Source organism: Aptenodytes patagonicus, chromosome 12 (genome assembly GCF_965638725.1).
Source record: "Aptenodytes patagonicus chromosome 12, bAptPat1.pri.cur, whole genome shotgun sequence".
Lineage (NCBI taxonomy): Eukaryota > Metazoa > Chordata > Aves > Sphenisciformes > Spheniscidae > Aptenodytes > Aptenodytes patagonicus.
The window spans coordinates 15,632,623-15,654,477 of record NC_134960.1 but is presented as its reverse complement, the minus strand read 5'-3'; the positions used below and the strand labels follow the sequence as shown (position 1 = coordinate 15,654,477).

Genomic DNA, 21,855 nt, shown 5'->3' with positions numbered 1-21,855 from the left:
GAAACAGTCATGCACAGACTTGGTTCCTGTTTATTTTTCCTTTAGGTAATCGAAGAAAGTGTAGTCCCCCATAGTCCAGGAGCTATGGTGCTCTAGGTCCTCAGGGAGAAAATCTAAAGCTACTGCTTCACTGATGTGAATCAAGCAGCTCTTCATAATGCCTCTTAGATGTTCACACACCTGGGAGGGGATAAAAAAATACCTGCTGCTGTCACCCACTGGGCTATGTGTGCCTGTATTGCCTGTTCTTGCAAGGGACAGTAAAACTATCGCAAGACTATTGATTTACAATTTAGATTGATTAGTCTGAGAAAATATACAGAACGTCACACAGAGGAACATGTTTTGCTTTCATTTGGACCCTTCTCCTCTTCAAAAACTCTTCCCTTCCAGCTGTCTTCCTGTGGAAACTGAACTTGGGCAAAATAAAGCCCCCTTGTATACAAAGGCATGTTTGTTCATTTTAGGTTCTTCAGACCTACACTCATCTTTTATAGCTCCACTGTTGCAAAGCGTGTGCTGCTCAAAATATTTCTCTTCCCACTCCTGCTAGAATACTGAAATATATAATTCATCTTGACCTTGTGCCTTGTCAGCTTTTAATACTTCTAATTGCCTGTCTGCTCCAGCATAATCATAAAACCTTTTTACATCTCACTTACTCCAGTTTCCAGAATTTGACCTTCTTCAGCCTTTCTCATGAATAATGGGCCAAATAAATTCATTTAGACTACTGGTAGTGCCAGCATCATTCATCTTCATCTTTTCTTACTGGGTTTCCCCCTGGCTATTTGCTCCTTATAAATATAAAATAGTGTTTCACTTATTTCTACATTTTCTTATATCTCTTAATCTTTTTCTATCATAGGATCATAGGATAATTGAGGTCAGAAGGGACCACAGGAGGTCTCTAATCTGACCTCCTGCTTTAAGCAGGATCAGCTCTGAGGTAAGAACAGGTGGCTTTATTACATCTGGTCTTGAAAATCTCCAAGGACAGAGACTGCACAGCCTCTCTGGGCAACCTGTTCCAGTGCCCGACTGTCCTCACGGTGTGAAAGGCTTTCCTTATGTCCAGTCTGAACCACTTCTGTTTCAGTTTATGTCCATTGTCTCTTGTTCAACAGCTCTTCAACAGCTCCCTGTCTGCCAGAACCCCAAGGCCTTTCCTGCAGAGCTGCTCCCCAGCCTGGATCAACTGCAGAAGGCTCTTCCTTCCCTGGTACAGCACTTGGCATTTGTCCTTGATGAATTTCATAAGGTCCCAGTTGTCCATTCCTGCAGCCTGTTTAGATCCATCTGAATGGCACCCTTGCCCTTGAGCGTACCAACTGCTCCTCACAATTTGGTGCCATCTGCAGACTTGTTGAACATGCACTCCATCACCTCCCCCAGGTCGTAGATTCATCCCATTTGTTTCTTCCAGCTGTTACAGAGAAGGACACCATTTTTTTCACAGTGGAAATGGTGCAGTTGGCATTGTCCTTCCAATATTCGTTTCAGGGCTGGCATTTGCCTCAGAGATGAGTTCTTCATTATTGTTGAACTAATTGAACTTACATGGGATATTTGTGCTACCTCTTTATATCTCCTGAGTCAACAGAACTAAGCAGCTAGGACTGGTATACAAATCCAGCTTCTTTTTTATTGATTCTTTTCCCTTGACTCCTGTTAAGCTTTTTTTTATTTGCCCATCCATCATTCAGGACTTTCCAAAACTACTGTCCTGACTTTCCTATATTCCAATGACTCAGAATTGCCAAGCCACTCGCTATTAGATGATGATCAGTAATTCTGAAAATTAGACCATTTGCTTGTTGAGTTAAAAATAAAAATACACTGGTTGAATCAACAGGCAAGAACAGAACCTGGTATTTGAAATTGTAAAGTACAGGGCTGTTTTGGAAACTTCCCACACAGGCAGCGGCAACAAGCAGAACAAGCTGTGCATCAAACATATCAGGCAAATAAAAGTATATGTATATAAAATGAGGATCAGAAACTCCAAGCAATTAAAATTCCCACTGATGACTAAAAAGATTGGTGTGCTGGAGTGCTGGTAGAGGGAGGAAGAGAATAGCAGGAGGTCAGAAAATGTTTTTATGTACAACAGAGGTTAAAAGTACATCAGCCCTGAAGGCTCAAAAGAAGCTTTTCCTGGACATATGGGCCAAATGTGTCTTGTCTGTCTTCTGGCAGTGGGCCAACCTGAAGGAGTAAGAACTTGTTACCACAACTGCTTACCAGGTAAGCTGTTCCCTTCGCTCAAATAGTAGAAATGTGTGCGTTGGTACAAGAGGACCTTTTCCTATAAAATGTTTCTCTAATTTCTCTGCTCTACTACTACTAACTGTGTGAGCAATTGCTTTCCCAGATTTCTCTAAAGTAAAATCTACAAGCTGTTTAGCCCCTCCTTTGCCTTTTACCAACACAACAATCCTATAAAATACAGTGCAAGCCCTATCTGCACATATTCTTACTAGTACAGAATTGTCACTGGGGCTGGGGTAGGAGCAGTGGTTTTGCAGCTCTGATCAGGTCCATCCCCCTGTGATTGCACTCACTGCCATCACTACCAGTTCCTAGACTGCAATAAAAAGATTTGGAACTTAACTGCTCCACTCTTTGATACTGATATGAATTACAGTAACCCCAACAGAGTACTGTCAAAACTTAAAAATACATGTGAGGGGACAATCTGTATCCTTATTCATCCCTCATCAAGATACTCCCAGGCACTGATGCTTCAAGTTTTATGCCTGTGCTTAAATGTAAGCGTGGTAAGGAACCCTACTGAAATCAGTGGAACATTAAGCACAGACAGAAATCTTTTCTGTAATAGTTTTCTTAATGTAATTCCTAATCCCTGCTGTCTACACGCTTTTTCCGTAACTATTAAGGACATTTTTTCATGCTGGCAAATGCCCTATAGCATTACACAGCAGTCATTATTTTGGAAGCTAGTGTCACAAAACAGCCAGTCCTCCTCGAGAGCCCTTTCTCAGGTTATAAAGAAGCCATTTCAGACAGAAGTCTCATTTCTCTAAGGTTTTAATTAAATATAAATTCAGGCAAATATGAGTTATGAAGTAAACAAACAATGCTGCAAAGCCACAAGTTCCCTGAGCCCAAAGCTACAGCTCAAGGTTCCTCAAGACAGTGCTAAGCTTACCATTCAATTTATCTCTGAACTCCAAAATCTCATCAAAAATAGTGTCCATCATAGGAGGCTATATATTTCTATCTTATTATACAGTTCATCTAAGTTCCTGTTACACTGTAATCCTGAGATGCTCAAGCATTTTTATATGTGACTGGTTTTAAAGTTAACACATTAAACCAACAGCTTAAATAAAGGCATGCCACTTAAAAAGAATATCCAGTTTTGATTTAACTATAGAGCATGTGGGAACAGAATGGTTAAAAACTTGGATAGTTTATGTCATTAGTGGGTTAGTGTAAATCAACCTCATGTACATTAGGTCAGAAATCACTGATATCATTTGAAATTAAGTTATATCTGACAGGTATGCACAGGTCTGTCACAGTTCACTAACAAGTTTTCTCTTTTCATTTCGGAAGTAAATTAGATTTAAATTTGGATTGTCCATTTTGGTATGTTATTGCAACCAATAAACAGAGAAAAATTCTAAAGCAAAATGAAACACTGCTTTGAAACTTTGATTCCTGCCCCCCGCCCCCAACATACACAGAGAACATTTTAATCCTCATGGCCCTGCAGCTTCTAGCCCTGTCACCAGTCCATGCACAGCAGCATACATGTGAACGTCTACTTCTGCCCTCATACCCCACTGACTGCTTGTCCTGCTTTTTACCTGCTCTGACAGATGCCACACAGGCACAGGTCACCACAGAGCTCCTGCAGGTACCTCCTGAAGGTATGTTAGGGTGATTTGGAGCAAGAGTTGGCCTGCTGCCATCATGCTGTCCACACACAGCATACGTTCTGAGCCTCCTGAATAGACATGCAGCCCCTCGGAAGCACATACTGGGAGGGGGGGAATCCTCCTTAACAGACTTGGATATTTCTTGTGATATTAACCACTGAAAAATTGGTTTCGGCCACCTGTTCTAATTCAGATACACATATTCCCCTCTGTAGCAGAAAAGACGCAAATGCAATGAGTTGAGATATATGCTTATGTGTGTGTGATGTTGTTCTAGGTGGGTGGTGTCAGGCAAGGCTGAGTGAATTATTTCAGCTGTTTCTGAAGAGCTTGAGCACACAGAAGAACTACTTCATTCATAGGAATTATTTTTTAATGAAGTTTTTCTGTGAATCTGTATCAAGAACTGAAGTAACACATTACACAAATACTGAAGCAAAGACAGCCTGGACAGCAAGATGTCTGGATTTTATGAAGCAGTCTGCTCACTGTATTTCACAGAATTTGAGATGTTCTCAGAGTGGTATCCTTCTCAATATAAAATACACACGTTAAAATCCCCAACCCCACTGCTTCAATTGTAGTTCCCATGTTTCACAACAGCCTTTTAAATGTGTCTTCTTGAAGGCCCATAATGGGTATGGGAGGGGAAAGCTACTGATATGGTTGCATCCTGAGCCCGTTGTAACTTGACGAATCAGTATATTAGTTTTGAGTGGACTACAGAACAACACATAGCCTAGTGGAGTGGTCTGGATATGAGAATGTGGTCTCTCCTTTGCTCAGGGATGCAGCATTTGGTGCAAATTGCTTCTGCCTTCCCTCAGCTATAGTAATTTAATATGGAACTGACAGGTGCATTGATCACTTGGCCAGATCCTGTTCCAGACAGCAAGCAGACAGAAGATGGGAAAAATGCCAATCTGCCGTTTTGTAACTTACATTTCTTCTTGTGTGATGAGAAACGTCACCAACTTCTGACAATCTGGTTTTATTTGAAATCTACTGTATAACATACAGTAGGAAATGAGAGAAGCTAAAAGATTGTTTTGAACTGAAATTATGTTTTCCTAGAGATTTTCACATAAGTTTGCAAAAATGTGGCTCTTTCTTAGCAACCAAAAGGATTTCATGCATCATCTGATTTTCCTGTTTTACTTTCACCCCATAAACTATGAATCCCAGAGTATCAAAACAGAGTGGATATGTAGAGCTATGATGGCATCAGTTTTACTTATCTTTCAGCGTTTAACAGAGAAAATATTAAATTTTGGAATTTAAGAGAATCTAGCACTCCAGAATCCAGCAAGTTCAGTTCATACATTTACTTTTTATTTTTGGAATTTGTTTGCAAAATCCTTAGCAAATTGGGAATTTGTCTATTAGGAAATTGGAAATTTGGAATGCAAGGAGGCAATTTAAAGCTTCTTTTTGGAAAAAATTGGCAACAACTTGTTTTATAAATCTGATGGGCATGAAAGTCCAGCTGTGCACAAAAGCCCAGGGAGATCACTGGCACTTCTGCTACAGAGCTTCTACTGGAAAGCAAACACTTTTTATACTTTAATGCTTCCCAAAACAGCCAAGAAATTTCCTCAAATTACTTTCTCCTGAAAAACGTCAGGTTTCTATTGAACTCACAGGAGCCCAACTTTCTGGGAAATTGGTAGTAGATAATGCTTCATGGCTTCAAGACCACTGACCTAATAAGAATTCTCTACTTTTCCCTGATGGCTTTTCAGTTTATCAGTTACAAACAGAGAAGCATGCCAGTTTTGGAACTGATCCATACTTTAGTTACTTACAACAAACTTTAACAGCAAAATGGAGTCAAGTGGAGAGAATGACAACTTTGTGAAGGCTTACAGTGACAACCTTTTTGCAGTGCCTCAGCCCAGCAATAAACCAGAAAGTACTGAGTTTAAAAACAAGAGTTCTGTCACTGTTTGAAGAGCAACATGAAACTCTTCTCTGTGCACATATATTAACAGATATCACTGCTGTGAAGCCATGCTAATAAAATTAGCTTTAGAAGGTAGAGAAAGGGCACAACACTAAGTCAACAAGTTACATTTCTCTTGAAATAGAGTAAATAGGTTGTATTAAGTTTTTTATTTCCAGTATTGTATTTCCCTAGAACAATAGTGGAGACCTAGAAAAGAACTGAAACATTTATAAAACGCTAACTTCAACTTTGTTTTACTCTCATTTTGTTTAGGGACAAATCTGTACGGTCTTTATCTCATCTTTATGTAGAAATAAATCAGAAGAGACCAGATGATATAAGAAACTTAATTTCATTCACAAAAAATCCGTCCTTTGCATTAGAAGGCCTGGAAGATAAAAAGTGAAGTGCATCTTTGCAGTCTAAACAGAAAATGAGCCTTTAAAACCAGTGACTTTTCTTTTTTTATCCCCTTAGCTGACAGAGAGCAATGAATAAATGAATATAAATATCAAATAACCCTAGAATGAGGATTCAAGCAGGACTGACTGTATAATGCCATACTTTCACAATCACTAAGGTGGCAGAAGCTGGCACTGCTTCTGTAAAAAAGAAGAAAGAATGACTATTCTTTCTTCTGCACACAACAATCGTGTCTCATGCAATCACAATGATTTTGACCCCGAAGAGTTCCTGAGCTCTTTTTGACCAACAGAAATACCTACAGAGCCATGCACCCAGAAACACAAAGCCAGAGAAGAAAAGGAAAGAGTACGACCAATTCTTTCAGCAGCAACATAGCTTAAAAGTAATTGGAAAATTACAGTACTAGTTCCACTGTCTCTTGCAATATCTATAGTGCTCTCTTAGATATCCATAACCAAGGGAGGGAAATGGCATGAAAGGTGTCTGTCTAGTAATAAAGTGTCTTGGAGACTACATTCTCCAGGGCAACTTCTACTACGCTTTATGGTGGGGGGGGATGCTGAGGGTGCAGATCCCCTCCGGCAAGATATAACTGAACAGTAGTCTTTTCTTCACAGAAATAACGGAGTTAACTCATTTTTCATTTCCTACTGGAACCCTGGAAATAACGATTCCTTATTCTTGACTTGGTACGAAAAAGGTAAGAGGAACTGTTGTTTCTGTATTTTGGTTTAAATATTTATGTCAAAGATGATAGACTATTACTGATTTTGTAACTTATCATATGCAAAGATATGATTTTTACCTTTTAAGCATTAAGAACAATTTTTCTTGGCAGGAAAAGTATGTAGCAAACAGACATGATAAGAACATACTTGCCTTTCGCCTTTGTACTCTGTCACAGCCTTCAGATCATGGTAGTAAAATAAAGAAATGATAGCCAGATGGAGTTTGGTATTTATTTTTTATAGACTACATATGGAGGAAAATGGAAAATACATTGCTAAATAAATATAGATTGCTAAATTTTATCATTAACATACTGAAATAAAATATATATTTATCTGAACAGAATCCAGATCTTAACACACATTTATACAAAAGGATTGAATATCTCAGCTTGGGACTTCCCACATATTTAATTATGACAGCTTGATGTTCATGATTACCGTGCCAGAATTTAGGCAGAATTACCCCAAAACTCCTGGTCAAAAGGATTAACGTAGTGAAGCGTCAATCTAGGTTATACTTTTGAGCCATGCTGTAAAAGGTAATGAATGAAAGGAGCTACCCATTGAACCATTATAGTCAGTGTGACTTACTAGAAAACCTTTTAGGTTGATTTTCCTTACACTTCAAAATAAATTTTGAATTGTCCAAACTGCACCCAAGACATTTTTGAAAAGCGCTAGTAACAAGACCCTTGGACTGCAGTCTAGCTGGGAATATAGTTTTCATTGAACATAGACTTTTAATATATCTAAACAACTTTTTGTGGAAGGGATGCAGTAGGAGGTGGGAAAACTCGTATCACCTTAACATTTGTTTTTTCTGTATCTTTGGTCATCTAAATATTGAAGAGTGCAACTAAGAAAATCGCATTTTTTTGATACATCTCTTGTCGTCTTTTATCTTCCAGTCATGCTGTCATCCTTTGAAACTTAGTCCAGAGTTACAACAGTTTAGTGTAACTAGCTCTAGACCCTTCTTTTCCAAATGAATATATTCTCCCTCTTTTTGAGTGGGAAAATTAAGTATTGGGCTGGGTAACAATGTATACAAGGTGCAACACATACATGAATTAAATCATATTGCCAACACCTTATACAAAAATGTTGTCTGGAATGCTGCTAAGGAAACAAGAGTTCCCCAAACCACCCCTTCCTGTTTGAACAATTGTAGATTTTACTAAACAAAAATGATTCTGCAAATGTAGAAGAACTTAAGAAAGTGCTCAGTGTGAGAAAAATTCAAAATTCCAATTCTCTCCTCCCAGTAAAATGCCTAACTCATCCCTATTAGGTGCTTTATGTTTGGGAGAGAAGTCCTTTTTCCTTCCTGGTCAAGCTGCTCCATTTACAATAATGCATGCAGTGCCAATTAAATTATACCAGTTGAAGGGAACGGATGGTTAGAACACTTTCCTGTAGGTGGAAGAGACAGTTTTGCATCATCTTGGGGGGGGGGGGGGGGGGGGGGGGGAAGCCCCTTTCATTAAAAAAAAAAAAAGTATAGAATTGGATACTGCCCTAGTCAGTATTGTAACATCCACATTTTGTTTTTTGTGGATCTAGGAATAAGCAATTTGAGAACAGTTTAACAAAAATCAGCAATAAATCCAGAATGGCATATACTGCCTTCCAAATATTAATGTATTTTCCCGTATTTTTTAGATGAAAAAAAAAGAGAACCACTTAGAGAATTATTTAGCTACTTGATTTTAATAAAATACTGTCACTTCTGATTATGTATGCCGGGGGGGGGGGGGGGGGGGGAACAACCCACACACAATGGAACAGCAAGTCTATTGCCCACCTCAGCGTTCCTTAAAATTTTTCTTCTTGTGGCTTTTATTATCCCCATCCCCAATTTTTCATATCAGTTTTAAATTTACTGTGATTTTTTTTTTTTTAATACGGTGTCAAATTTAATAAAAAACTTAGCTGCCTGCAAGTGGGGAGCATGTACTCAGAATCTTCCTGATCAAGCACTGAGGCACAGGATGTTTCAGGCTCATATTTTCAAAACCTTCTGTACCTTTTTTTGTGTGTACTTTTATCACATCCCCAAAGCAGCGGCACATTGACAGAGAAACACTGATCCAACCTAATCTAACTCTGGAAATAGTTCATTGAATTAGGGGGGGGGGGGGGGGGGGGAATCATTGAAAGGGCACACAGATTTCAAGAGGAATTGCAAATATTTATGATTCAAATAAACAAATCCTGATGGTAAAGAAAGAATCAACAACTGTTTCTCATGCTGGCAATACATATTTATTGTCATTTTGGAGATAGGTTACCATGTGTATATCAGGACTTCAGACTAAAAAAAATTGGGATTATGGACTCTTAGCATATGCCAGTTGGAAATTAAATGACTGAATGTAAAGCTGACCTTTAGAAGATCTTCAGTTGGTCTCTTTTTGTACGTGTCCCACCCTTTTTTTTTTTTTTAATTAAAAGCTGAACATCTTCCCCTCCCCCTTCATTTCAACCTCAGAAAAATAAATTATCATCCCAATGCAGCTTTTCCTAGTTTTACTAATGATCTGCTGGTAATCTCACAACATTTACATTGTTGATTCTACAACTTCAGAAGGAAGCTAACCTTTACAAACCATGTTCTTCCTCCACTTTACCTGGCTACTGAGTCCAACGTTAAGGACTAGACTACAGCAGATTAAAGATTTGCTTATATTAGACTATTGCGGTTACATTATTATGGTGCAAACCTTCAACACAGGCGCTTTGCTGTTCTAAAACAAGCTACATCAGTGCAAGATCTGAGAGTCCGTGCAAAAGAAGCCGCAGTGCTATAAATTCTTGAAATACCTTTCCTCTCTGTCTCACATGTATTGACTAACAAATATCTTCCTCCCACTAATTTCACCAATCCCAAATACTACCCAAAAGAAAGATGAAGATATTTCATGCTTTTATACAAAAAACAAACAACCCCCACTGAAAAAAAAAAAAATCCTCCAACTCAAATTCCCCCACCCAAAAAAAACCCAGGTCAAAACTATTTGTTCCCCACCCTCTTCTAGCTTTTATGTCACCATTAAAATAAATGCATACAACTTACTGTACAAATATGAAGCTGCAAGCATTCAACTTACAGAACATTCTGAAAATATTTCAAGCATAAAAAGTACACTTGATAATTGCAAAAATAAAGTTTCACTTTTTTTAAAAAACATTTTGATCAGAGCTCAAGCAAAACATTTAACAATTCCTACTTCAGTTTAACTTCATAAGAACACCACCTTCAGAAGTTAGACAAAAAACTCAGATTTTTGGTGATAAAGCAACTGACCATGTCTTTTAATGAAGAGAAATGGTATATACAACAATGGCACAGACCTTAAAGCATCAACAACGTATTTCAGCCAAAATTAAGTCTACAAGTGATCTGAGTCATTCTTAGCATCAAATGGTACTGATTACTAAGAACCATAATCTGCTAGGAATAGACATTAAGTTAGACTGGTACGAATGGAAGGAAAGATCCATGACATCAAACAGGCTCAGTTGTTGCCACTGAACTTTTTTTAGGCTAACAATTTCACTAGTGCAAGACCATATGTTTACCTGATTAAATGAAAACTCAGAAATGTCACAATTTAAGAACACTCATACAAAACTATTTTCTTCTTTTAAAAAAGTGCCACATACCATACTTTTACTAAAAAAGTTAGAAACTAATGGAAGACTGTCTGCCTCCATCTCTTGTCAACAAGGAAAGGCCAAAGTGATTCTTTGATCCCAGCTCGAAATGGCGTTCTCTGACCTATCCCCAGCATCTCCAACTTGGAGCAGTCCAGCTGAGCATTCCTTGGACGAAGAGCACCCACAACTGGACAATCAGTAATCTAAAAAATAAACAGAAAAAAACCCAACACACCAACAAGTAATGAGAAATGACAGAAAAATACTTATTCTTACATATGCTCATTTAGAAGTTTTTCTTCATAGCTTTCTATATAGGTAACATCGCCCTCCTCCCTTCCAACTATTTTGTGGGGTTTTTTTGGCTTGGGGTTGTTTTTTGTTTGTTTGCTTATTTTATGGTTAACTTCATTTCAACATAAGAGATGTCAGGCAGAGTGACGTGAAGTATCTTAAGTTAAATTTTTCTCACTCAATTACTGCTCACCATTTATGCTTTTCTACGTTTTATTCTTATTTTCACCCTATGACTATAATCACAAGGTAAAAAATGCTCTAAAAAACATTGACAGAACCATGTCTTGATTGATATACTTGAAGAGAAATAGATTTGGGCAGAAAAAATTCAGACTAACTTAGTATTCTCCATTCTTTTTCTCTCCATCTTCCAAGCCACGTTTCAGTTCCAGCCTTTACTAATTCAGAATCCTTGGAATTTATTTTGGATATAAATAAAATCTTATTTACATGTTATATTCTCACAACATTATCAGTATATCTTCAAGAGTAGTCTTACTTTTAGGTGTCAATAAAACTGCAGGACAGGTGTTTTAAGCAAAGCAAAAATTACGTGAAGTTCTTAAGTGCAGGTATTCAGAAATAAATCTGGACATTGACAGGTTCTTACAGATTCCTACCTTCAAGTTAATGTTCTGTCTATCTGTAAGCTTTTTTAAGGACAAAAATACAACAAAAAAAATACATGGTTCCCCTTACTCATGACTAAGGGGAACCATTCTGCAGAAATACCATTACGCTACAGACTGCGAAACTGCTTACTGACTGACTGGGTAATTTTCGTAATTCAGCAGGTCAAAGCAGCTGTTGTTTTCCTGAGTTAGATACCAGACAGCATCCTCAGCAATAGATCTGCTGTGCCAGACATACACAGATCGTCCTGAAGAGGAAGCTTACTTGTATAGCTAGCATGAGACCTACTGCTTGAAATGATAAAGCACATCCATCTTTCTGTATGTCTGTCGAACACACATGACTATCCATCTTTCTGTATGTCTGTCGAACACACATGACTTACTGGTCTCAAGTGGCTGCTGGGAAGGTTGAAAGCATCTGCAATTGCACATGCCATTTCATACTTAGTCATCTGTTCATTGCCAGACCAGTGAAACGTTCCTTTCACTGATGGGTCCTACAGAAGAAACAGGAAGCACAGGTGAAAAAAAGCAGCTAGCTAGCCCTCAGACTAATTCCTGTGCAAGAATTGTGCAGAATAATCTTCCAGCAAGATCCTATCCTGAAAGGCATGTTATAGCACCTCAATGATGTTCTGGAAATGTCTCGCACATTTTCAGAGAACACTTGACTAGAGATTGAGACTGAAAACTGGTGTTACATATATCTGACCTGACTTCTCACAAACAGCTTATATTCTGTAGAATTAACAGGAGGGAACGGAGCAAGCCAACCAACCAAGGTCAAATAGCTGGTGAGGAGAAACTCTATACTATTCACTTTCTCGAAAACAAATGCAAAAGGCACCAGACACATTCTGAATGTTAAACTGCAAACCATGTACAAGTCCTAACAAACAAATTGATTGCACCATGTCTACCGTATGTGCATGGTCCATTTTTTTCCAGTTATATGTACGAAAAATAAAGGTGGTTGGTTGGTTTTGTTACCTTGCAAAGGTGATAATCTGAAGGTGCTGTGGTGAATAAACACAATAAAGTATTTCAGTCCAGCGGCTTTTTTTTGCCACCTCAGTGTTCTTAATAAAATAAACAAGGGCATCTTTGAGAATTACATTCAACCACCATGGGGTTTTTTTTAGTCCAAAATGGCAACTTGTAAAAGGCATATTAGAGTAAGTTAGGTATTTGCATTTCTCTCCTGTATACTAGAAGACACGTGACAATTTTCAGAAGGATCTGTCCCATCACTTCACTTACTTTTGTTTCAAATATCAGAATATCCACACAGTCATGTAAAGATGCTGCAGTATTACAGCTAGTTCTTTCCTCCCTCCCAGTGTTTCAGAAATGCAAAGAATAGTGCAGATTATATGCAGTTCTCAGTTGTTCAGAAACAAAGCCAAGAACTCAAACTGTTTTTTACCTTGAAGAGGCTTGTTTCTTTAAATTCTTACCAGCATTCTCTTCTCTGCTAGTTGTCTGCAAACAGTTGCTACATCCTTGACGTTAGTAGGAAATCTTTGTTGCCAGTGGTCCATGTTGGCAGATTTATTACTGAACTGCACTTTATCAAACATAACAGTCACAGCACTTTCCTCCAGTCTTTCTACCTCTCCATACAAGACAGGAATCCTAAGTACAGCAGCATCTGAAAGAAAGAATATTTTAACAAGTATTAACCTTGTTATAAATCGGTATGAATGCTGTAGCATAACCTGAAAAGTGTTTTGGAAGTGTTAAGAAATATGTTGGTGATATTAAGCATCTAGAAATCACAAAGAAAATGCAATTTTTATGTTTGCCCTCAGAATATCATTTTAATTTCTATCAATTAAAACAGTTTATAATCACTAAGTTTATACAAACTTATTTTCATTTATGCTACTGATTTCTATAAAGTTAACAAGCTGTCATTAACACTGCAAGAGAAAAAAGAAGGCCTGTTTGGGTTAGAACAAAAATTAAAAAACACCACCAAACCAACTGCACTATGGAGTTACTCCAGCACTCCCTATCCTCCCTGGGTAAGAGCAAGAACAAAAATTCCCACTAATCACAAATCACCGTGTTCAGGCATCAGTTACAAAGGTTTTTTGCCCAGCATGCAGAAGCCTCCTGCATAAAGGGGGATGTTATTTACCAGAAAAAAGACATGAACGTTGGAATGAATAAAAAGCTTGACAAATAAGGAATAGGTTCACAGAATACAGTAGTAAACAATATCAGATTTCAAGATTGCAATTTGAGAAATTAACAGTAAACAAGTGCAAAGAGAAGGATATTTTATGATGGAATACATCGTACTAGCTTATCTCAGTCATGAAGACTCAGAAGGCCTCTTTGAGGGGAAATCCAAGAAGGCTATGACAAATTCATTAAAAGTAATACAGATATTTTTACTTAAAGGAAAAAAAAATAAAATCTGTCCTGAAATTGGAAGTGGAAGTCACCAAAACATTGCAATTCTTAAAGATTTGTAGGAAAATGCAATAGCTATTAGAAAGACAAAAAGAAAAAGCTAACACACAAATTATTCTCACAGAAAAATAAATGGAAAGTAGTACTTACAAGAAAAACAAATACAATAAAAAAACCCAGCATGACACTGATTTCCTGCAGCTCTAAAACCAGTTATTTGGTCACTCGGCAAATACGTTCTTCCTCTCTTTAAGTACTGCTTGAAATATCTCCCTTTTAATATCTTTAGAAGTATTCATTATTTGAGAAAAAGACTGCCTTCCTTTTTTTCTGAGAGCGCTATCTGAGACTTGGAGAGCATTACCTGAGGACCTACTGCAACTTTTTCATTTTATAAACATGAGTACTAAATATAACATGTATCCTCTCCTAACCAAAGTAAAATACATTTTAAAAAAATATGCAAAAAACCAAATTATTAGTGGAGATTCTTGCATTATACAACAGAAACGGGCAGGGAAGTTCTTCACGCGACTACAGACATTTGATAGACTGAATTCTACCTATACAATATTAGCAAATTAGTGGTTGGAAGACTAATACATGTAAAATATTTATATTTGTATGAAACAACAGAATTGACATTTTGAAGCATCTTACTCAGCACCATGTCGAAATTCCTTCTGCTAATAATACCACTGCTGCAACCCACTCCTGCCTGACAGATCATGCTCAAAAAGGTTATGAAATAAAACTGAAGTGTTCAGTTGGGGGAAGGATCTAGCAAGATACCCACACGTACTTGAATTTGGTGCAGCCTTATCTTCATTACCAGTCTAGAAGAGGGAGCAAACAGCATCACAGTCAAATTCAGAGATGATATTTAAGAAGGAGGTGGAGTGAATAACTTTTTATTGAAATTGATTTTTACTTATGTAAGACTTGTCCTATCGAAGTATTTTTTAGAAAGTCTATTTTTTACTAGTAATGACAAACCTGTATTAAGGCAAATTGGGAGTCTGAGGCCTATCATTTTCAAATACAGTATATATTTACTTACTGAAATACCATCACACTAATTTATCAATTGTTCAGTTCTCTGGGTATGCAGAGCAGAACCACAGTGTGAGTATCATACTGACATATCAGAAGCCTCTTCTGCAAGTTCACTGAGATTATTTTCTTCAAATTCTTTGAGCAAATAGAAGTGCTTCTTTCCTCATAATCTGTGAATGGAAACTGACAGCATACTAACTAGAGACAACCAAATCTCTCTTTTGTACAAGAAATAAGTTTTAAATGCAAGGGAACATGTTCAGTCCCAAGATTTTTTCCTTTATTAAGTAGAATTTTTTAAATTATGTTTGTATATTTTGAATACCGGTTTTCATTAAGAAAAGATTTAAATAAAAAAATAAAAAAAAACCCCAGTTGCTTAAAACCAGAACTATGTTACTAACCCTTTAGGAAGTGTTACAAGCAGGAATCTGGTGTGTGTGGTAAGCTAGGTGGGTAAAAATAAAACGGATGGCCTGATGGCTTATGTAATGAGAGCAAAACAGGAGATCAGCAAGAAAACCAAGAGAATAACAACAAAAGCCTAGGCTGATTTTATCTGCATTATTATTGAATCACAAGTCTGTTTTTCCCTTTAAGTAAACATACATTTAGAACAATTGCAATGCATCCCCCTACATAACAGCAGCTGTATATTAAGTGTGGCAAAGCTTGTGCCATTACAATATATTGATAATGTATTTTATCTTTCCTTAGAAATAGTTGATTCACAGTAGACAAAGGCTTGTGAATGTCCATCAGCAGAGACTAGTAACACAAATAAAGATTGGAACAAGTAAGAAATAAAGCTTCAGTCAACCTATAAGCAATAGGAATCGTTTATGAGCAAGGAGACTGACTCCTGATCACATTCTTTTCTAAATCTCGTTTCCATGGTTTTGCAACTTTACCACTGACTTATGAGCCTATTAAGCTAAGATACAACTAAGTAAAAACAGAACGCCTCTATTAAAAATCGGTGAGTGAATTCTTACCTTCATTATTTTCCAGGACTGCCTTTTCACCCTCCAGTTTGGTTTTACCATATAAATTCAGGGGATTTGGTACATCAGTCTCTTTATAAGGAGGGCTTGTTCCATCAAATACATAATCTGTACTAATGTAGATCAGAAATGCTCCAACTCCAGCTAGGAAGAAAATATTTATGCATAGTCTATTTTAATTCATGCCTTGTTTGAAATCCAATAAACCTTTTAAACAAATCTCCAAAAGACCTCGTCTTCTAGCCCCATTCATTCCCCTGCTTTGCCTCTTCACTGATCCTTCACACAGACATGCATGCTACCCTTACTGAAAATGGATTGACTGCACACTGATCGCAGAAATGACATTCAGCTCTTTGAGTCACTTATCTGTATTTATGTTCCTGTATAAATAAATGCAGTATTTTAACAAGAAACCAAATCCATTAGATGGTCTCCTTACCTGCCTCTTTCGCTAAGTTCCCTGAAGCAGCCACATTGAGCTGAGAAGCAGCATCTGGTTGACTTTCTACAACATCTGGCCTTCTCTCAGCAGCACAATGCACTATAACATGAGGCTGGAAATTAAAGACTAATTTTAAACAACAAACATTCTCAAGAGATTGCAGTTGCACCCTAACTCTAGTGATGAACTCCCTCAGGCAAAAAGGCATTTCACCAAGTTGCGAGAAATAATAAAAGTAGTAGTAGTATTTTTAATCATGGTATTCTGAGGAGCAGGTTTTCCTTAGGAAGTAAAATAGAACCATGCTGCTTCAAGATTTCATATTAGAATACCAAAAAAACTGAGCATTAATTTTGCAATTATGATCTTCAGTTGCTTCGATTTTACAGCAAGATAGAAGTTGTTGGGTTTTCTTTTTAAGTCAGTAAAATAATATAAAATAATATAATATAATATATATGTCACACACACATTGGTACTTAAAAGAAAAAAACATTAGCCAAACTATTTTTAGATAAGCCATTTACACATGGCTTATTTGACATATGCAGACTATTAAGAAGATATTTAAAGCCACTTTATAGAATGGCACCCTGCATAAAGTATTTCAGGTTTTATATATTCCCCTCGCAAATCAGATTGAAAAAACAGCAAACTTCTTACTGCACTGCATGGTAGACATGCAGTTACTGCTGTTGTATTCAAGTATTCTTCAGCTTTGAAAGAACCACTTCATATTACTATGTCAATAACTCACATTTATCTTTTTCTTTCAACTATCAGTGCGAGTATGCTGACATGTACATCTGTTACCTGCAGTCTGCCTATGGTGATGATAGCAGAGTTCAGAACTATCTGTATCTACAGAGCAAACCTACGCTCCATATAGCTTTTCAGAGCTCTGCCAAAGCATTAGCCCCACTAAAGCCACATGAACTCAGTATCAGAACAGCACTGTCAGCTGATCACTAGATGTATAAAGTACCTATCCATCTACTTCAGACTCCAGAAACTTACCTGAAAATCATGGATAATGTCATGAACTGCAATAGAGTCCAGAAGATTAATCTGTTCAAATCTGGGCTGAGCTCTCCTGTATCCACAGCCAACTGCATTCCAATTATTTTCATTGAATTCTTTAAACACAGCTCTGCCAAGAAGTCCCGTAGCACCAGTAATCAAAACTCGCCTACTGGGAATATCAACATCTTCCTAGGGAAATGAGAACAGGAAAAGTTTTCTTTATACTGTTGTTTATTGCTGTTTTTTCTTAAGAAGTATGCCGGGCTACGGTCAGTGCTACTGTATTAGCTTTCCTTGCCACATGAGTGTTTTGGAGTGTCTCATGGAACGCAAACATATGGGAGCACCAATACTGTACCTAGTCAAGTATGTCCACTTATTTTTGAAGATACTGAAAACAAAACTTAAATGGGAAACTCATTTACTTCTACAACAAGAGGAGAAAACAAACCAAACCACTAATGAAGACGGAATTTTAAGTTCACTCAAAATCTGATAATTTTGTGCAATTTGAAATGAGGGAAATAACTTCTTTTGAAAATGGACCAAAAATATTTAAGATTTAGGGTCCACATCCTGCAACAAATAATTTTGGATAGACTGTGCCTGTTAAAGGCTGCAGCAATATGCTACAACGCACTGTGGCCCTGTCTACAATGGTCGTGAGAATTGAAGGCTTGAATTTTATTATTAAATAGAACAGTAATTCATCATTATTCAACACAATAGTCTCATAGTAAGTAAAATCAAGATACAGCTCTCTCTTCTCAGTTTTACAAAACGCATCTGAAAGCCATTTGATAATTTAAACTCTCAATCTATACAACATACTAAAGCTTTACTTCAGCTACCACACATTTCAGTACTTGAGACAGTTGTGTACATCAGTTCACACAAAGTTCATTCCTCTCCACCACTCACTAGACCATCAAGTTTTCAAGACAGCAAATACAAGATTCATGTCTGTCTGTGCAATCTTTATTTTCCTTTCATGCTTTGCTTCTGCACGTATCATGGAACAAGAGCCTGCTAAAAACAAAAATAAAAGCATGTGCTTACATGCCAGCACAGAACAGAACTTCAGATGTGCAGACTCCATAAATCTTGGGTTTCCTGACCATTTTATACACAAGGACAACTTGTGATAATCGATTATAATTTTGGAAATGCTCTCTACTACGCAATTCAAATAGCCCAGTCACTTCTGAGCATTCTTACATTTTCAGCATTCTAACAGACCACTAGTTTTTGACTGCAGCACAGGAAGCAACAGAAATCGCTTCCAAATTACTGTCTGTCTTTCCCCCTTAAAGTTAAAAAGCTTTTGTTCCATGAGGGTATATGCAGAGGCTCATTATGGAAACAGCCTATCCCAAAACAATTGCTTGAAGTTCCCAGCGTGCTGCATGCGTCTTCCTCAACTCTAAATCTTCAGGCAAGGATGACTTATTCCCATCAGTACTGGATGAAGATTAGTAATTTATATCTGGACGGTTTCCTGAAAATGACAAACTACAGCAAGTGATGTTTTAAAAAGTTACCTTTATCTTTACAGTCAATTTGACCTCAGAACACAAGTTTGTTTACAATTTTTTAAGGCTGCCCACCTTTCTATGAAAAGCATAAGCAAGAACATGCAAGTATTGTTTTCTTTTTTTGTTACGTAGTTTTTATCTTTGCAAACTCTGGATAGAGCATCATAGGACACGTTATCAGCGCTTCTGTAGCCAGAGGGTACCCGCTAATAAACATCAAAGACTTGCTGCAGAAAAGAGTTGAAAGGTTCTCTAAAAACTTCACAGAAAATCTTTAATAAGTAGAAAGTGACCAACACAAAAACGTGTCATTTGTAAAATCTGATGTTTTTAAACATCATTCATCTAAGTGTGTTTATTCTACGCATCATAAAGAGGATGTTACATTAGCAGCACAGCTTGAACGGAACACGGTCACAACTTTTACCAAGTACAGTTTGCATCCTGTTGCTCTTGTCTGCAAGACTAATTGATTTTAGTCACTTTTTTCTGGGAAACCAAGGTAAGTAATAGATGTTTCCCATAAGTTCAACACAAAGCGCCTACCAGTTCAAACGTATTTCACCTTGCCAGAAGTTGAACATTCTGGTAATACAAAACCTGCACAGATTAACTCTTTCCCTGTATGCTCCCTTGCTTCTTTGCAGAACGTCGCCCAGCTGCAGCAGCGTTTCTGTCTCAGAAACTACAGGCAACAGAACGTCTGAGTCCAAAGGACCTCTGAGGTTTAATGTTCCCACCACTGCTGTTTGCAGATGCTCTTGCAGACTTGCAGAAGCTACTGCTGTCGCCTCACAGCTGTCCACACACAGGCAAGTGAATACGTTAACAGCACCGTATACCTCAGCGTAGCAACCACATTGTCTTTCGTAGCCACCAAAGCTAAAAATTTAATTGCTGTTACTTGCTTTATCCTGCAAGGAATTAATCAATCACCGTCCTCTAGAAGAGAAGGTGGCAAAAAATCTGTATCGACTACCTAGTAGTATCAGTACTTAGCTGAAACCACATGTGGTATAGCATCTTCTTTTTGACTTTTGTTAATTTACATACTTTTTCTTAAATACGGCCAGAGTATTAATTATGTCATGCAACTAAAAGATAAGACTGCTCTGAACTGTTATCCTAACGAGCTACAAAGTACGCTTAGAATTTGCACTAATTTTATAGACAGTTACTGTATATAAAGAATAAGAGCCGTTTTACAATTCAAATGTTATCATTTTGCCTGCAAGTTTTACAGGCTTAAATGCAAGTTCTTGTTCAGATTAGCCCATCTGCTAACAAATCTTTTACGAGTGTTTCACGGCTAAGAATCCATCACATGCAGAGTCATCAAATGTGCAACAAGTTCTCTTAGCAACTAATTTTGAATACTACTACTTAAATGTACAATTTTGATCTTTATAATAAAGCATCCAATTTTATTTTGCTTTATCTGATGTTCAGTATTCACTAAGAATTAACGTAATAAAAAAGAATTGTACTCGGCAGTCTCATTCACATAAAAACATACAAGCAACAACATCGTAAAATTAAAAAATAGCCTTTACGAGACCTCAGATTACTTTGTAGACACTGCCAAAATACAAAAGAAGAGTAAATTTACAGAAATAGTAAAATGCGATGCATTTCAAGGTGAAAACCAAGATACAAGTACTTTTTAAGCTTTATATAAAAACTGAACTTGACGAAATCACAACGGACTCAAAAATATCAAGTTTAAGGAGCACCCACTAAAAACGAAAGCTACTGGCACAACACAGATTTGCAACATAACACGGTAACAAAAAAGTCACTACAAGACTGAGCTCTTCATTCAGCTTTGACGTCCCTTACAGCAACAAAAAGCAAAAGGAAAGCCAACAGGATTTCTTACTGTCACGGGCTGACAAGGGAATACGTATTAACGGTGACAGGAAGTTGTCAGGCGTTTAACTTACACCTCCGACGCGCACAGCTGCAGCAGTCAAAAGCTACACCTGCTGAACATCACTGACGATAAAACGTGACAACAGAAAATAACAAGCCCAGGAAAGGGACGGTATGCGGAATTACTGCAGAGTCCCCTGTTACAGATGAGTCTTTTCTATGTAATAGAGCCGCCAAGATTAAGCGGTTTAACAATTAAGTGGGCTTAACAGACATAACTTCCTGCTACAAAACAAGAATCTCTTTACAGTAATTAACGTGAAGATAACGTAAGGAGATACGAAATTATCCAAAGTTCTAGAGCTCGCGGGTAATCCCCGATAGGGGAGAAAAGGTAACTGAAACAACTGAGAAGGGAAGACCCCAGCGACCGAGCGTTAGCGAACGCGCTTCACCTTTCGCCGAGGACGCAGCGAGGGACGGCAGAGCCGCCGCAGCCGCACCGCCGCACTGCGCGTCAGCACTTCGCCGCCAGCCCCGCCGGACGCGGCGCCTCTCCGCCCGGCTCGCCGGGGGCGCGGCGCTCCGCGCTCGGCCCAGGGCCCCGCTCGCCGGGAGGCCCGGCCCGGCCCGGCGGCGCACCCCGCCGCCCCCCCCCCCCCGGGCTGTGCGAGAGCGGGACGGCCGAGCCCGCCGCGGGGAGCCGGGAGCCCCGGCCAGCCGTCGTTGCGCACCCGGAGAAACCCGCCCCAGCGCGGGCTCCCGGCGCCGCCGCTCACCTCCACCAGCTCGCAGCTCCCCGGCACGAAGCGGATCTTGAGCTCCTTCTCCCGGCCGACCATGGCGGCGGCGCGGGGGCCGGCGGGGCCGGGACCGGGGCCGGGGCCTCCTCCTGCT

General features: G+C 38.4%; 1 protein-coding gene across 1 annotated transcript; it reads right to left on the bottom strand.

Annotated features, from left to right (window-relative positions):
• Positions 1 to 9,252: 9,252 nt before the first annotated feature.
• MAT2B (methionine adenosyltransferase 2 non-catalytic beta subunit) lies at positions 9,253 to 21,855 on the bottom strand. The gene is made up of 7 exons (XM_076349658.1): positions 21,738 to 21,855; positions 17,546 to 17,740; positions 16,526 to 16,640; positions 16,075 to 16,227; positions 13,060 to 13,253; positions 11,986 to 12,099; positions 9,253 to 10,873 (listed from the first exon to the last, which is right to left on the bottom strand). The coding sequence occupies exons 1-7, from the start codon at positions 21,798 to 21,800 to the stop codon at positions 10,703 to 10,705; spliced, it is 1,005 nt and encodes a 334-aa protein (XP_076205773.1). The 5' UTR covers positions 21,801 to 21,855; the 3' UTR covers positions 9,253 to 10,702.

Bases quoted from the DNA above. Each gene is read 5' to 3' on its own strand.
- MAT2B (XM_076349658.1), bottom strand. From the start codon at position 21,800: ATGGTCGGCCGGGAGAAGGAGCTCAAGATCCGCTTCGTGCCGGGGAGC. The intron at 17,741-21,737 runs GTGAGCGGCGGC...TCATTTCCCTAG, and splicing joins GGAGCTGCGAGCTGGTGGAG to GAAGATGTTGATATTCCCAG. The intron at 10,874-11,985 runs GTAAGTCATGTG...TTTATTTTTTAG, and splicing joins CCAGCAGCCACTTGAGACCA to ATTACTGATTGTCCAGTTGT.